At 39.0% G+C, this 17764-nt stretch overlaps 1 protein-coding gene across 1 annotated transcript; it reads right to left on the bottom strand.

Moving 5' to 3' along the window:
* Positions 1-1039: 1039 nt before the first annotated feature.
* On the bottom strand, positions 1040-17758 carry PERP (PERP, TP53 apoptosis effector). Its single transcript, XM_011962074.1, has 3 exons — positions 17528-17758; positions 6643-6783; positions 1040-2529 (listed from the first exon to the last, which is right to left on the bottom strand). The coding sequence occupies exons 1-3, from the start codon at positions 17739-17741 to the stop codon at positions 2303-2305; spliced, it is 582 nt and encodes a 193-aa protein (XP_011817464.1). The 5' UTR covers positions 17742-17758; the 3' UTR covers positions 1040-2302.
* Between the last annotated feature and the right edge of the window lie 6 nt (positions 17759-17764).

Below are 17764 nucleotides of genomic sequence, written 5' to 3'. Positions count from 1 at the left end.
ACTAGAACAAGACTGAAGGAAGCAGAACATTTCTGCAAAGTATCAGACTTAGTTTATCTTTGTCATAAATACTTTAGGTTGACCTGGTTCTATTATATCAGGCTCGTTGGTCCCAGGAGGTTGCATTTTTCCCAAATGTGCACCGTTAAGGTGTTGTGTGATTGAGGAGGGGAAGAAGGTTGGATGGGAAATAATGCAAAGACAAGTTCATGGTTAAAGAAGCTTATAAACAGAGTAATTTTCATGTATAACAGGAGACCACATTTCTTTATCTCTAGATATCCGTTTTCTTCTTGAATGAGCCGTGGTATTATTTTAAATGATGGGATTTTTAACATTTTTAATGACCACTTCAAATTCTCCACCAGTCACGGCATAGTTGTGTGGGTTTTTCTTTTCAATTTTAGTATAACCACCCAGATTGCATTTCTCTAACATTCACCTTGCATTTTGAAAAGCAAAGAAAAATTCACTGCCAAGGACTAACTGGCCAACAGTAGCCCTAGGGAGAAATATTTCCATTCTCCCACCCAGGCTCTCTGCACCCATCCTCACAATGACATACACCATAGTGGGAGTAACCTATAAACTATGGTGGGAAAAGAAGTAACAAATGATAAAATGGGAAGGTGGGCAAGGGGAAAATAAATCGAGACTGCTACCCCACCACCTGAATGGAAGGGGACCCCAGCACAAGGAGGGGGCTTCAGCTACACTCCACAAATGTCCCCCGGGTGTCTGAAACGACCAGAAATCTCTTAGTCCATTTTCCTCTGGTTGGTAGGACTGTAGAGAAATTGTTTAATGTGTGTCTAGGGTATTGTTCATTGAAGAAAAAGTTCAGGGAGTAGACTACTAGAATTCATTAATCTCCACTCAAAAATTGGTTTTGGACACCTAAAATGAGCAAGGCCCTTAAAACTTCAAACAAACAAACAACAAACAAAAACCACTTTTCATTATAGACCATGTTCTTATTACCCATTGTTTTTTTAATTTCCTTCCCCAGATTTGAAAAATGGAAAAACTACAAACTGGAAACAAGTTTAGAATACCTGGTTTATTGGGAAAACTTCATAATGAAAACTACAATTGGCTTTTTCCACAACTTACAAAATAATAATCTGATATTTAAAATGAATTGGTTTTCATTATGTAAGTAGAAATGGTAAAAAAAAAATCATAGTAACCCATCTGATGCATCACATATATGCTATTCAGAGAAACTCGAATCCCCGAATTCTCCTGTGGCATGTTTTACATCAGACATTTTACATCTGTTTACCAAGAAAGACCAGGATTTTAACTATATGTAGGTTTCTGCTTACAGTTGCAAACTATCAGAAGCCTGTCTATATGATAGAGCCCAGATAAACCTGAGATTTAGAAAAGCGAGTCATTTATTCTCCTGAGGCTGTTTTAGTGGCACTTTTGTGACAGGAATGACCCTCCTGATGCTTTACTACACAACTTAACCAGATCTATCAGTCATGATAAATTAGACCCAGTCCATCTTTCAATCCAGTCTACTCTGGTTCTGAACATACAAACACAAAACACTACAGATGTATTAATATAGCATTTTCCCATACCCTAACCCTATAAAGAACTTGAAAAGAGAAAATTTTGTCTAAATATTTCACACTTAAAGTAAAGCCTTACTAACTATGGCAACAGGTTTGGACCACAAAACAGTACCTTCTTAGATGACATATCGAGTCAACATGAAGCCTTAGCAAAAATGAATGATTCAGGATATTGAGAAATTCTCACAAACGGTATGCATTTAGGAAACGATTTTGCTTTCTTTAAATAGTCTGAAGGCTTGAAAATAAACTTTTGTTTGCGTTTATTTTAGAATGTTTGGTCATTAATAATTTGTAACATTATCTTCCTCTTATCCTTAGCCCTTAACAGACCCAGTGCACTCTATTTGGAAATAACAAGAACTTGATCAGATTATTAAGTCTTGGAAACCTCATTTTTACCTTATACAGTGTTAAGTTTCATGTTCATATTCTCTTCTAAATGTACTATAAATGTTATGGATAGATATAAGGAAATATTGGCATAGTACAGGTAATTAGTGAAAAGACACAACTTTCACAAAACATATTAAAAGATAAACACGAAACTATAACACTACTTAAAAAATATTTTCACCCGAATTATTTTAGCATTTTTGACTAGTTTAATAATATGAACACTGCCAAAAAATGGGTTCAAAGTCGCCTGGAGAAACAGCTTCTTCTTCTGGAGTCCATCTCAGCAGCGGCGATTTTCTCCCATACTCATTCTCAAGTTAGGCAGATGTGTAGAAGTACCTGGGCTTGGCATTACCCAGAAGGTCATCTTCGTAGTTGGGGAGGCAGCAGAAGAAGAAGGCACAGCCGATCAGGATAATCGTGGCTGCCCACCCAAAGCCGTAGGCCCAGTTATAGATGTAAGTGACAACGGGGTTGGCATGAAGGGCAAAGGTCTGGGTGTACTTCACGGGGTAAATTACCAGGGAGATGATCTGGAACACAGCTAAAGGGAAGAAAAAAATCCCAGGGTATGAATGCATACATGCATGAAGGAATAAATACACAGTAACGACAGATTAACTCCTTCCACCAAGTTTCTGCCTCGAAATAAGTATAAAATCTACCTGGAGGCAGGAGGAATCTGGTTAGGCAGAGGCCAAAAAAGATTCTTGACTACTGTGTGTAAGAGATGCCTGGCACTGAGCAGTATCACACATATATGCCAAATATGTGAAAAACACACAGAAAAAAAAAATTGGAGAGCCATTCTATATTACATAAGCATTATATATACTAAAACAAAAAAGTACAAAACTGTGGCATACAATAGAAAGCAGGACAGTAAAGAACAAGCTATTTTTTCATCTTTGTGTTTCCTATACCAAACACATACTTCATATGTTCAGTGTTAGCAAAAAAATTACATATATATATATGTATATATACATACAGGCATGCACATATATACCCACAGCCATGCACACATGACTCAATATTGATATTCAATAACAAATCACTGGACTATTCATTCAATAAGTAAATGACTAAATGAAACAATGAACTAATACTGAGAATGATCAAGGGGAGAATCCGCAGAGAAGACTGCAGAGGACATGGGAATCTGAAGAGGAAACAGACGTGGAGGGAGGGCAGGGGGAAGGGCATGGGGAGGTGCGGTGGGGACAGGAAAAATAAAAGCAGCAAATGATCACAGTGCTTAGGGAGGTGTGAGTGAGGATGTGGAAAGAAACACATGAAGATTTCTAAACTCTCTGGGATAATAGTCACATTATTATAATTATTAACCTTTGTAACAGTATTTAAGCAATTTCAAACAAAATGAACATGATCGAGTCTACTTTCGTGGTCTTTTTCAATGGACATGCATGATTTTATAAAGCTACAATGAGTATATACATGTGTGTTCTGCATCATTTTAACTTAATATTTATATGTACATTGCCATGTCAAAGGGTCTGATTTTAGCTCTTTCACCATAAGACACTACTCTCCACAAGGAGGGACCTAGTAGCTGTGCACTCCAGGAAGGTATCAGGGAATCTGTAGTCCTCACCAGCACTTTTCTACCATCTTAATTCTTTTCTACAGCTCCACAGATGTACCTTGAAGTAGTTTTCTTTTTCTTCTTCATTTTTTTTTCACTGCTAGAAAGGCTATAGATGTTTCTGTATCTTCATTTGTTGCTTCTAATTCTTAACTAAAACATTCCTCTTGTAATTTACAAAGGACAAGAGGGGCAAATCTTAAATATTTATCTACTTCCAGTATACTTTAAATAGCAAACTCTTACTATTTAAGTTTGTCATTTGCTACCACATACTGTGTAAGATATAAAAGCAATGCTTTTCTACGTTGACTTCTAATTATCTTGGTAATAAATATTAAATATTGCTATTTATTAATTCTGGCTCATCATATATGAAGTCCTTATAATAGTTTGGATTAATTTCTGCCTAATTTAAATTGTATCAGTGTTCAATTTTTCTGATGTTTAATGTAAGAATATATATAAAATGTAAAATAACTATTTCTATGAAACATACCTTAAAAGTCAAAGAGGCCTTATTCAACATTACCAGTAAAAGTGTGTTGAGATTTCTAGGCTTTTTATTCTTCTAAATACATTTTCTGTTCTATTTTTCATACTCTTTAAAGGAAAGGATGAGTATTAAATTACAAAATGAAAATTCTAGGTTAAGCCGACTGTTAAGCTATAAATCTGTTGAAGCTCACTGAACTAATTTTCTTTACAACAGTTAACTCTGCTGCCCTGTCACTGTGGATGCCCACTGCTAGATCTTTTTGTTTTAATGCTACAAGAAAGCAATGGATAAGAGTTTTACTAGGATTTTTTTTTATTCTGGTAAAATATACATAACGTTTATCATTTGCACTTTCAATTGTTCACTGTAAGTGTACAATTTAGTGGCATTAAATAAATTCACAACGTTATGTAACCATTACCACTGTCTATACCCAAAACTTTTTCATCCATACATAAAGTCAGTATCTCTTTAAAAATAACTCCCCATTCTTCCCTCCCCGCAGGGAGTAACTTTTATTCTACTCCCTGTCTCTGTAAATTTGCCTATTCCAGGTAGCTCATGTAAATGGAATAATATATTTGTAATCAGTCTGTGCCTGGCTTATTTCACTTGGCATGTTTTCAAGGTCCATCATGTTGTAGCATATATCAAAATTTCATTCCTTTTTATGGCTGAATAATATTCCACTATATGTATATATACACTCTGTCCATGCATCTGTTGATGGACACTTTGGTTGTTTCCACCTTTTGGCTGTTGTGAACAGTGTTGCTATGAACAGGGGTTACAAGTATCTTCAAGTTCTTGTTTTTAATTCTTTTGGATATATACTTAGGAGTGGAATGCTGGGTCATATAGTATTTACTAGGATTTTTTCCAACTAACATTAATGTCTTAGTGTGTTATTTATTTATTTATTTATTTATTTTTTGAGATGGAGTCTCACTCTGTCACCCAGGCTGGAGTGCAGCGATGCATCTCGGCTCACTGCAACCTCCACCTCCCAGGTTCAAGTGATTCTCCTGCCTCAGCCTCCCATGTAGCTGGGATTATAGGTGTGCACCACCAAGCCCAGCTAATTTTTGTATTTTTAGTAGAGATGGGGTTTCACCATGTTGGCCAGGCTGGTCTCGAACTCCTGACCTCAAGTAATCTGCCTGCCTCGGTTTCCCAAAGTGCTAGGATTATAGGCGTGAGCCACCACACCTGGTGTTAGTGTGTTATTTCTAATGGTGATTTAAACTGGCATCTATGGAGTTTTCTAAGACACATGAAAGGAAGATACATCAAGTGTGTCTCTTTGCTAGGGTCTCATAAATCTGAACTCCAAAAATAACCAAGTAGAAATGAAAGTGGACACCAACCAGGTTCTTTATACCTTTTGTGATTCCAAGTCGCTTCTGACTTTAAAATAACATTCAGAAAGCAAACTTTGAAAATATGAAGATCAAGAACTTTATTTTTAATCAAGAGAAACTGTCAAATGTGCCGTGAAGAAAGCCAGGGCTGTGTATGGACCAGCCGGTTTTCTGAGGCACTCCTCCTCTGCCTCACCTGTGTTGCCCACAGCTCTATGAACTTAATTCTCCTAAGCTCAGGGAACCAGCACAAAACGGCCGTCCTCCTGGTTCATGCATGATCATATAGACCCCTTCAAGTCATAAGGCTTCTGACCTGTTTCCAAGACCATCTGCTCGCTCACTTTGTATTTGTACCTCGGGTCTGTAGCTTGAATGTCTGCTTTGGTCCCATAAGCCTAAACTGGTAAGAAATGACCTGTGGCCTCGCTTTGCCACTATCAACACCTTCTCTTTTTTCCCTGCTTGGAAAGTCCAGTTTTACTTCTGAATCTAACTCTGTAGCTAGGGTCCTGCCCTTGACAGATTTCCTTAGTGCCACACACCTGACTAAAATTTCCAATAATTCTTCTCCTAAAATCCTAGTTCTTGTACTCCATCAGTAAGTGTTCACGCTGGGCCCTGCATACCTGAATAACTAAATTTCCTCACATCACCTGTGTCTGGACCACTATCTCCCCACACAGGTACTATGCTGCAGATTCCCGTTCTGGCCCCTCCCAGGGTCTTCCATCCCACGGCAGAACACCATTTCATGACCCACATCATAAGATCACAAGACTCTTTCAACAAGGGAAATAGTTCAGGGGCATTCAGGTCCCCTCGGCAGGGGGCTCACAGCAGGCCTGGGCTGGGGACCACAATGGAGAGCACTGCTTTTCCAAGGCTGTCACAGCCTAGTTTCTTGGGTAGAGGAGTCAGTGGATAGGGCCCCCTAAGAGAGATAGGGGCATGTAGAGTGACAACCCTTGTCACTTGGATGGGGAGTACAGAACACTGCATGAGCCACAGGAGGAAAGGGACGCAGATCTTAGAACACTTCTCTCCTCTGTTACTTCTACCCTAGTGATACATTTTCCAAGAAGAGATTAGAAACTGTAACAGTCATGGGTCTTCTTTGTGGAATTAACCATTACTAAGTTGATGGCCCACTGAAGGCATAAATGAAGAATTGCTGACACACAGTCTTACCAGCCAAGGCAAGGAGACCTCCAATCACTCTTAGGAAGACAAGCATCTGGGGTCCACACAGGGCGAAGAAGGAGAGGATGAAACAGATCACCAGGATGATGAAGCCACAGAAGAGCATGGCAGCCGCTGCTCTTCCCCATGCTGCAGGAAAAAAGAAACAGCAATTAACAAGACAGACATATCAAGTTTAAAAATTACTTATCACAGTATCAATATAATTTTGGGCTTTTTTCCCCTACTAGTTATATTTGGATGGAACGACAGTTTTTCTTTTAACAATACTTAAGCATCTCCACATTTTAAGGGAAGAACAGGGAATTCATATGTAGGACATTAAAATACTGAGACTCAGAAATGTATCTTCCCCCTCAGTTTTTGGCAAAAGTTTACATCTCTGAAATTAAAGTCAAACTTCATTAATCTGTTTCTCATGTGATAAGTTTGCCACATAATGGGTATAAGGTTCACTCACGTTCTAACACAACATGATCATAATAAACAACATTTTTGGTACTGAATAATCCAGATTATAAACTCTAGGAAATGTTTTTAAATATCTTTAAGGGATCTTTGTTTCATATTAATGTTTGGTTCCATACAAAAATAATCATTGAAAAAATATATTTATGACTAGGCAGAGGTGTTAAATAAAACAATTTAAGCGTGAAGAAGTAGCTCTGATCTTATAACAAGCTTATAACTAGCTTATAACAAGATCTTATAACAAGCTTGGTAGCAAACCACTTTCCTAAATTTCTGCCTAAATTTTAATTTCTTAAGTATTCAAAATGTATTTTACAATAGATTTTAATTATTTATCTTTGCCCTAAAAAAGAATCAGGATTTGATGGCAATCAAATTCTAGGTTTGAAGACCTACATGGGCACCTCCAGCCCTGGGTCGTTCTCTTCTGCACTGAAAAAATACGGAGATCCATGCTATCCACATGAATGATTCTAGTCAACAACGCCTATTGTTCAACCCACCCTCACTGTTAAAACCTCTTCACACACAACCTTGCCTCTAGTGGTAACACCTAATAACATTCAGGACATGCATGAGCTCACTGAATCCTCACAACTTTTTTTTCCGTTTTATTTTTATATATATATATATATATATATATACATATTTTAATTTCAGTAGTTTTTGGGGTACAAGTGGTTTTCAGTTACAGGGATGAATTGTATGATGGTGGAGATTTTAGTGCCCCCGTTACCTGAGTAGTGTTAATCTTATAACTTCTTAAGGTGCACACTGGGCTGGGCGCGGTGGCTCAAGCCTGTAATCCCAGCACTTTGGGAGGCCGAGACGGGCGGATCACGAGGTCAGGAGATCGAGACCATCCTGGCTAACACGGTGAAACCCCGTCTCTACTAAAAAATACAAAAAATTAGCCGGGCGAGGTGGTGGGCGCCTATAGTCCCAGCTACTCGGGAGGCTGAGGCAGGAGAATGGCGGGAACCCGGGAGGCAGAGCTTGCAGTGAGCTGAGATCCGGCCACTGCACTCCAGCCTGGGCGACAGAGCGAGACTCTGTCTCAAAAAAAAAAAAAAAAAAAAAAAAAATAAGGTGCACACTGCTATTGTTTCTATTTTAGAAATGAAGGATATACTTAGAGTTCAAATAACCTGACCATAGCCACATGGCTAGTAAATGGTTTAGACAGAGTTTGATTTCAGCCTGTGTGAATCTAAAACATGACTTTTTAAAAATAATTTACACACTATAAAGTTCACCCTTTTAAAGTGTATAATCCACTGGTTTTTACTGTACTCACAGCGTTATGCAACCATCTCCACTAACAATCGAGAACATTTTCATCGTCCCAGAAAGAAACCCCGTGCCCATTAGCAGTCACCCTCCATCCCCTCTTCCTCCAGCTTCTGGCAACCACAAATCTACTTTCTGTCTCTATACATTTGCCGATTTGGGACCTTTCATATAAAAGGAATATCATATACTACATGGCCTTTTGTGACGGACTTCTTTCACTGAGTATGGTATGATGCAGTTCGTCACGTTATGGCATCAATCCATACTTCATTCTTTTCAATGGCTGATTAATATTCTATGGTATGAATATACCACTTTAGTCTATGCGTTCATTCGCTGGTGGAAGATTGTGCACTCTTAACCTATTAGCCTTCGCTACATTTGAAAAGGAGAGTCATGAGTCACATGTCCTCCGCCTTGACATTACTCTTACTCTGTAACACAGCACAGCTGACAGTATTTGTCCTCCCTTAATTCTAGGTCGTTTGACTGGTCAAGGTGAAACGAAGATGGAGGCTGGCAGAAAGAGCAAGGGTGTTGGAGCTGCTGGACCTCGTTTGGACCCTGCCTCTGCCCCGTTGGCCATACTCCAGTCTCTGCATCTGTTAACCAAGGCTACAAACACCTGTTCCAAGATAATGGTGAGGAAGCACACTCCTGTAATATCAGTGACTAACTCTCCAGCCCTCACTACTCAAAACATTCCTCCTGTGTCCCTGTGACTTTTCTTTGGTACCTCATGTCTTTATTTTCTTCTACATTTGCAAGGTTCTGCACCATCCCATAAAGACTGTTCCTCAGTCATCTGATGCATTTTTCTCTCTTCATCTGTTAGAGACCAACCTGAGCTACAGCTCCACATGCCCTTCTCCAACTCCCATGCACCTTCCAGGTCTTCCTCTAGATTCATGAATGACTGGGGCACAATAGATTATTAAGGAGATAAAACATTTTTCTGTCCTAGAAACACTGTTTTCACACAAATTAGGTCAGGATGGGGCTGAGACTGTACCTGATTTGGCCTAGTTTTATATGGACAATTTTTATTATTTTCCTCCAAATCTTCTAGCTCTTCCTGTCAGACCACTGAGAGATTTGACAGAGAAGGTTAAAATGGGAACATTTTATTTTAAAATAGAAAGGAATAAAGCCCAAATGTTAAATTTAGTAAGTCTCTTTTCTCACTTTTGCCTCATTCTTCAAGATAACTTTTAAGAGAAGAGGGACCATGCTTTGGAAAGAATATTAATTAATCAGACCTCTCTAAGTACAGCCCATAGACCACAAAGGCAAAATAAGCAGTAGTGCTCCTTAAAATGATACTCATTCCTATGCCTCCCTCCAGACCTATGGAATCAGAAGAGCTTGAGTGGTAGTACCCAAGAATCTGCATTTTATTAGTGTTTCTTATATCCATAAAGTTTGAGAACAACTTAGATGATTAAAGTCCTTATTAAAACAGATGCAGCACTATCAAAAAGGTTCGTATAACTTTAAGTATGTGACCCACTGTCAATTATAGTTTCATTTCTTTAGATTTTTTTAAATGGCCACTGGTACTCATTAAGTTCAATTAAACCCAACAGTTAAATCAAATAAGCAAAAACATTATTTTTTTTAATTTTATAAGTTCACAAGTTTGAAACTGCAATGAAAGGAAACATATCTATATATGCATGTGAAATAATGCAAACATAATAAAAATCACTGTATGGCAGAATTTTCAGTAAAAACAGGCAAAACCTCCTAACAAGGAACCTATTTCAATAACTAAACTTTTACAATCACAGATAAAGGTTTGAAAAATCTAGTATGTATGATATTTCTGTAAAGAGTAATATTAACAATTTTACTTATTTGAGGAAAATTAACATAAAAAGATTATTACTATTATACTTCCTCTAACATTATAGCTGAAGTATAATTTATGCTTAGTTTCAAGTGCTTGGAAGGAATTAAACCAAAGAAATGGTAAGCCAATTCACCTAACCTAAAGCCAAGACGTGAATGTAAATATAGGAATATTTTAAGAACTTTTCCCATGCTATCTTAAAACAATTCAGTTAATGTCTTTCTTATTTAAAGTGCTGAGTCTAAAGAAAATCAAAATGGAAAATTAAACAACATTTTGTCTTGAGAAAGACTGCCTTGGAAATAGAACGTGTAAAACCTGCTCCTTGCATCACGGAAACACCCACACTGAATCACTTAACTATCATTTAAGACAGCAATCTTGGCACAGTTCTAAAGATCCTGACTGATGAATAACAGACGTCTTCAAGTAAAGCAATCTGCCTTCTCATGTCAATGACCATTTAGACCATACCAGGTCTGAGCAGGGTCCTTCCAGCCCACCGTTCTGTCTGAGAAGGGGCTTTTCAGATGCAGACACTTAGAACGTGGGTATTCTCCATGACCTACATTTTGAAAAGTTGATCACTTTATGCTCTAGGTAGCTGTGGTCTCACTTAGTTACCCAGAATGAGCCTACTATCTACAAACTGACCAAACCCTTTAGGAGCTGTTTATATTTTTATATTATATCACAGTCTAAATTCTATCCTATTTACCAACCCCACTGGAAAACATCAACTTTTAGAACTTGTCCTAAAGCTACATCTTTCATGATTCAATAGATGGTCCTTAGTTTTTCAAAGAGAGATTATCCATCTTTATCTAATATGAACGTAAGTTTGTCTTTCATTACTATTTTATATACCAAATTTGCGTGTGTGTGTGTGTGTGTGTGTGTGTGTGTGTGTAAGTGTATGGGAGAGAGTAGAAAGGATTCTCATTGTCAACTGTCATTCTCTGGATTAAGACCACAAAAGCATTCAGTACTCCCGGTAAATAGATGCTGCATTTCTGTGTAGGAAAGTTTAGTTTGTTTTATTTTCTTAAGGGAAGAGCAATTTGGTGTCCTAACTGTATTTTCTAAGTGCCACTTGGAAAAGTTCATGTAATCAAAGAAACCAACAGCATTATAAATTTAAGTGATATTCATTAGATGAACAATAGCTTATCAAAGTTTCCTAGCCCTTGCAAAGATTCAACATCAAATCAAGAACATGGAAACCAACGTGTTTTAACGTCACCAACAAAACTGAGTTTTTCCTAGGAAGTGATTTTAAGTTTTTTGTATGAGAAAGCATGCTATATTGTTTTCCAGAAATTACATACAAAAAAACCCAAAATGTCACAAGGCTAGTAAGATCAACTAATAAGAGCAAAAAAGTAAAAATAAATAAATACCTTAAATGTCAAGCTAGAAATAGGCCAGCAGTGGTGGCTCACGCCTGTAAGCCCAGCACTTTAGAAGGCCGAGACAGGTCATGTGAGTTCAGGAGTTCGAGACCAGCCTGGCCAACATGGTGAAACCCCCATCTCTACTAAAAATACAAAAATTAGCTGGGTGTGGTGGCACACGCCTGTAGTCCCAGCTACTCAGGAGGCTGAGGCATGAGAATCGCTTGCACCTGGGAGGCAGAGGTTGCAGTGAGCCGAGATGGCGCCACTGCACTCCAGCCTGAGCAACAGAGGGAGACTCTGTCTCAAAAAAAAGGTCAAGCTGGAAATGATAAACTGAAGCTTGAGAAAATAAAATAAACTTTTATTTTAAGACAAGAAGAACATCATTAATATTTTTTAAATTGTTGGTAATACTTTGGAGACGATCACTAATTTTCCCCCCAAAGGTAGTCCTCCTCTTCATGAATCTGCTACATTCTTCAGTAGTTTTAAATGTGGCCTACCCTCTTACTCGATGTCCTTATGACACTAATGTGGCACCCAGCCAGAGTCCAGTCCCTTTCCAGAATACAGGATTCATCTGTCAATAATACCAAAGATTCTGTATCATCCAAGATTTTGTCAGATTCTTCATATTGTTTCTATAACGCTCTTTAAGCCAAACATAGGCGGAACTGAAAACTGGATAAAACCACAGTTCAAGAAATAAAAAAGATCCTGCCTACAACTAAATGTAAGCATGGGAGAATGATGTATTCAAAAATATAGTTTTGCATATTCAATGAGGAGGTAATCTGCAGTGATTTGGCCAGTGCTTCTGAAACTTAAAAGTGCTTACCTCCTCCGGGAAGTAGTTAAAATTCAGATTCCGATTCTTAGGCCAGCACAAGACATTGGACGTCCAACAACCACCCAGATAATTCTGCTGCACTGGTTTGCAGCAGAACTCTAGAGGACAACTCATAACAGGCCCCCCAAAAAATACATAAAAAGACACCATTCTGCAGAAGTTCAGGAAGGCAGTTAAATGGCTCAGCAGAGAGATGGCAGGGAGAATACATGGGAGAGCATTCCACAGCTGGTGTGAGATTCTTTACATGCTCTGCATGGTCTCATGAACCTGACTACTCCATTGCTCTCTGTTACTTTAACCCTTAATAACCTTCTTTCAGACGATTTATCTAATCAACGAGAGGAGAAGCCATTCTATACAGGATGGGGTGAAAACAGGAAAAGTCGATCTAAAGACAAGATAACTAGCAGTGAATCTGGGATCTACCCTCAAATATTTGAACATCTGTCAATGAAAGAAGACTAGAAAGTAGGAATTACACAGCTCTGTCAGTTTAAGAGAAGTACTTGGAAACAAACTGTATCATCCAGGGAACAGAACTAAGTTGTTGAACAAGGGACGAAGCTTAGTCACGGGTGCTATGGATGGGTGCGGGCTTTGGTGAAAGCTTGAATCTGGTGTACTTTAATTCCCTTCTAATTATAACATCCCAGTAGTCTGCATCCCTTTACAGGACAAACACAAGTTAGGGGACACTGAGAAGAACTGAGGCTGTCTGCAGTGGCTACTCCTGAGAGAGGCACATGTGGAATGAATGGCCTGGACTAGATTACTGGGTCCTAAACATTCTAGATTTTATAAATCATATGTACTTTTAAAAATTATTAAATCAATAGAGTAGCCAACTTTTTATTTTTTGCTGTGTAAGGACTTGAATGCATACATGCTCATGCAAAGAGTAATCTGTCTGCTAATGCCTAATTTCATAAATTAGGAACAGTTTTTTGTTTTGTTTTGTTTTGTTTTTGAGACAGAGTCTCGCTCTGTTGCCCAGGCTGGAGTGTAGTGGCATGATCTTGGCTTACTGCAACCTCCGCCTCTCGGGTTCAAGCAATCCTCCTACCTCAGCCTCCCGAGTAGCTGGAATTACAGGCGCCCGCCACCATGCCTGGCTGATTTTTTTGTATTTTTAGTGGAGACAGGGTTTCACCATGTTGGCCAGGCTGGTTTTGAACTCCTGACCTTAAATGATCTGCCCACCTCAGCCTCCCTGAGTGCTAGGATTACAGGCGTGAGCCACCACACCCAGCCAGGAACAGTTTAATACCTTTCACTATCCAGTTCCCACTGAAAAAACCACAAGGGCATGATCTCAAAATGAAGTCCTTTCAATCAGTAGTCTCCAACCTTTTTGGCACCAGGGACCAGTTTCATGGAAGAAAATTTTTCCACAGACTGGGGTTGGGTTGTGGTTTTGGGATGATTCAAGGGTATTACCTTCATTATACACATTATTTCTAGTATTATTACACTGTATAATATATAATGAAATAATTACACAACTCACCATAATGTAGAATCAGTGGAAGTAACAATCTGTGGTCTCGGGGTTGGGGACCCCTGCTTTAAGAGGAATTTAGACTAATGTAAACTATTGACTTGTACTTACTTTTCTTATTTATTGTGCATTTGAGAGCCACAGGGCTAAGTGACCTAAAACTATTTCATGTAATACTGATTCTCTGACTTGTCCAACAGTGATTTCATGTTAAAAACAAACAAAATATCGATGCGTTTGCAGTATGCAAAGGGTGGCTTTGGTTAAAAAACAACAACAACAACAACAACAAAAAAGGAGGCTTTGTACTTCCCAGTTTGGATTCAAGGCAAATACTCGTCAATCCTCACTGACTCCCTGTTTCACTCTGGTGCACAAACTTATCGCCATTATTCTCCACTTGAACAAGCTGGAGCTTGCCTGCGATTTGAAATCTACACAGCTGAGGCTGAAAATATCCTCCTGATGTATTTTCTTAAAAACTGGAAAAGAAGGTGCCAGCGGTACAAAACTAGTGTGAGTGAGCATACATTTAAATTTCACATATTATTTATAGGTGAAATTTGAATGATTTCAATCATTAATCTATAGATTTTCTTTTCCTGTTTTGACAAATATAAATCATGATTTTAAAAAAATGCAAATAATGTTTTAAGCTGGGTGTTAATTTAGCCGGTACTATCATATCAAAGAAAATATTCAGCGAATAATTTGGCTCATTCACAAGGAAAAATGAGGTGATTTGGTCATCTGAAATCTTAACCTGTCAGTAACACTGAAAAATATAACATTCTGCTTTTTATATAGTTCTAAGGATTTATCTTTATAAAAACATCCATATTCATTAGGATTATTGTCAATACTTGCCAGGAATAACCTGTGTCTTTACTACCAAAATGAACATATTGTTATGAACATCATCTAATAAGAGAGGTGCTGAAATTCTTCGTAATAAAAAGACTTTCTTAATAGTTACAATGGTAAATCAAAATATTTATTGCCTAGTACATATGAAGAAGTTTTTCAAAGTGGATGTACACACTCAATTCTCTATACGGAGATCTCATTTTAATCAGAGCCATCAACCTTATTCCTTGTTGCACAAGATAATGTGTGTTTGTGCATATGTGGGAGTGTGTGTAAACTGCTTACTTCATTTTAGATAAAGTACAAGCTCATGTAAATATATGGTTTTCAGTAAGGCCTTACTGAGGCTATCTGAAAATCTAGAGTTCATAGACGCCTAGATAGTCACCTTACAGTGTCGTTCGTTATACACAGCTTCTACAATTGTGAGGCAAAACTAGCCAATGTGCATAGGGGCGATGAGCACAGAAGTATAACAAACACTTAAACTGATCTTTGACTACAACAGCCAGGGGTAGCTCCATATCTGCTGTCTTCTTCCCACAGTCACCTCATGACAGCAGATCCCAGATTCATGATTTGATTCTAGATCTTCAGCAAGAGCTGTGTGTGTGTGTAATGCATTACTGGCACTTAATTACCTTTGCAAAGGTAGCAGGAATAATTAAATTGAGTTGTTAAAGCTACTACCATTTATGAAAATCAGTCATGCTGCATGATAAAGAGATTTTTCAAGATCCACTTAGAAAATCGAGCTTTTCTAAGGACCAATTTCTACGTCAAACTGAATTACAAACCATACACTGGTTAGTGTTTTCTTTACAATGAAAAAAATTAACATTTAGACTTCTAATTAAAAATTCTACCAAACTAAGAAAAAAAAAACCTGCTTACTGCCTTCCATATACAAAGCAATGTATCAGTCTAAGGTGGAACAGCCACACCCTAAAAAGGTGAGCTCATCCTGCAAGCCAAGAAAAATAAAAATGGCATTGTGCATGTTTCACAAGAGGGCTGTGGTCACAGCCAGAGCTTTGCAGGTCAAATCATGTCCCAGCAGTAGCACTGATCATAGTTCTGCCAATATCCGCGCCCCCCCCGACCAGTCGAAGGCACACTAACCTTACTTCATATGTGGAGGATTACTGCATATACTTTGGGTCTGCATTAGTCTTTGGAGTAGGGTATAATTATCAAAGTACGTTTAAAAACACACACGCAGATCTGTTAGGTCCCCTACAAGAGACTGAGTTCAGATGCATTTTAACTAGAAGATAGAGGTACATTATTTCAAAAAACAATGAATTCCCTTTAAAAACCTAAAAGACTGGAGATGATACAGACCTGAACTGGCACAGTGTTTGTATGGGTTTTCAGAGAAGAAAACACACAAACTGCAAGGAAAGCTGGAATTTTTTGCAGTGTTTACATTTTATTACCCGGCTAATGGGGACCATGCTTGCTTCTGTGGGGGAAGTTCATCATGAGGACGTCCAAAGGATTACACAAAAGAAAGGGCACTAGGCTGCTGATATAGTACCCCAGAAACACAAATAAACAGGATTGGGTTGGAAATCCTGGGCCACTTCAAAGAAAGAATCAAGTAAATGGTAATAGTAAGAATTGAAAACAGGCAGGGTAGATTGCTCTCTCTGTTTAAAACTATTAAACCCGGTAGGTAAAGCCCATTTGGCTTTAAGGTTTTATTAGGCTCTCACAGCCCCCATCTCCCCGCCACACATTGCTAATCACAGTAGACCCCAGCTGTGATTCCCATCCACCCCTAGGCAAGGAGAGGGGGCTTCCCATTGTGAAAGAAAATGCCTTTTCAAACAAGAACCACGCTCCAGTCCTGACTTTCAGCAAGGCAAGCAGGGAGCTTCCTCCATGCTGGGAAAATGGCACACAGTACTTCACTTGCCAGGTACATTAAATTTGTCAACTCTGCTTCTCTTCGCGGGTGTAGGGAATGTGTTTGCTTTTTAGATTTCAAATCAGATTAAAATAATTAAGTTTTCTAAACAGCAATGCCATGCTTGAGCCAAAGGACACTCCCTAGAACAAGAGCTAACAAGAACTAGCCAGACCGGTAAAAAAGACTGAAGTATCCATTGAAATCGTTAACTGCTAAAACTGCCTGAAAGGGTTTTTTTTTTAAATGGGAACTTTTTTTCAGCTATATCAAGTTGAACGAATCCACTGATATTAGGGGAGGCACGTTATTTCAATATTTATATTTTAATCATAAGAAGAAACAGGAGGAAGAGAAATTTCAGGTCTCCAAGAAACTTTGTTCATTAGATTTACTCATCTAAACTTGCAATGCTTGAAATAATCTTTCGTACGTAACTGACAAAACCCAGGAAAAAAAAAAACTATACAGTTTGAACTAGGTCCATTTCTTTCCTTCTTTTTTCTTTTTTTTTTTTTTTCTGTTTCTGAGCTTGGTGTTAGCCACCCAAAGCTACCGCTGCTGCATTTGGTTCAGGTCGGATGCATGAGCCCCAGCTCGCCCTAAACAGGCATTCTGAAAGGCACCGACTCCCCCTGACCCTGTGAGGGCTCACCACGCGCTGCAGCTTTTGCAGGCCGCAGCCCCGAGGGCTTCCTGGAGGCGGCGGCGGCGGCGGGCTGGCACTCACCGTACTCCATGAGGCTCTGACAGCCCTCCTCGTAGGACCCGCTGCCGCCACCCTCTTGTGAACATTTCCACCACAGCGAGGACGTCTGGATGTGGTCGCTCGACTGCAACCAGCCGCGGCCGGCCAGCGCGATGATGTCGAAGGCGATGGCGCTGAGTAGGAGCAGGGGCAGGATCCAGCGGCACCGCTCGCAGGCCAGGCCGCAGCGGATCATGTTGACGGACGGCGCGGGGCCGA

Source organism: Colobus angolensis, unplaced genomic scaffold (genome assembly GCF_000951035.1).
Source record: "Colobus angolensis palliatus isolate OR3802 unplaced genomic scaffold, Cang.pa_1.0 Scaffold58, whole genome shotgun sequence".
NCBI lineage: Eukaryota > Metazoa > Chordata > Mammalia > Primates > Cercopithecidae > Colobus > Colobus angolensis.
This window is presented reverse-complemented; position numbering and strand designations above follow the sequence as displayed.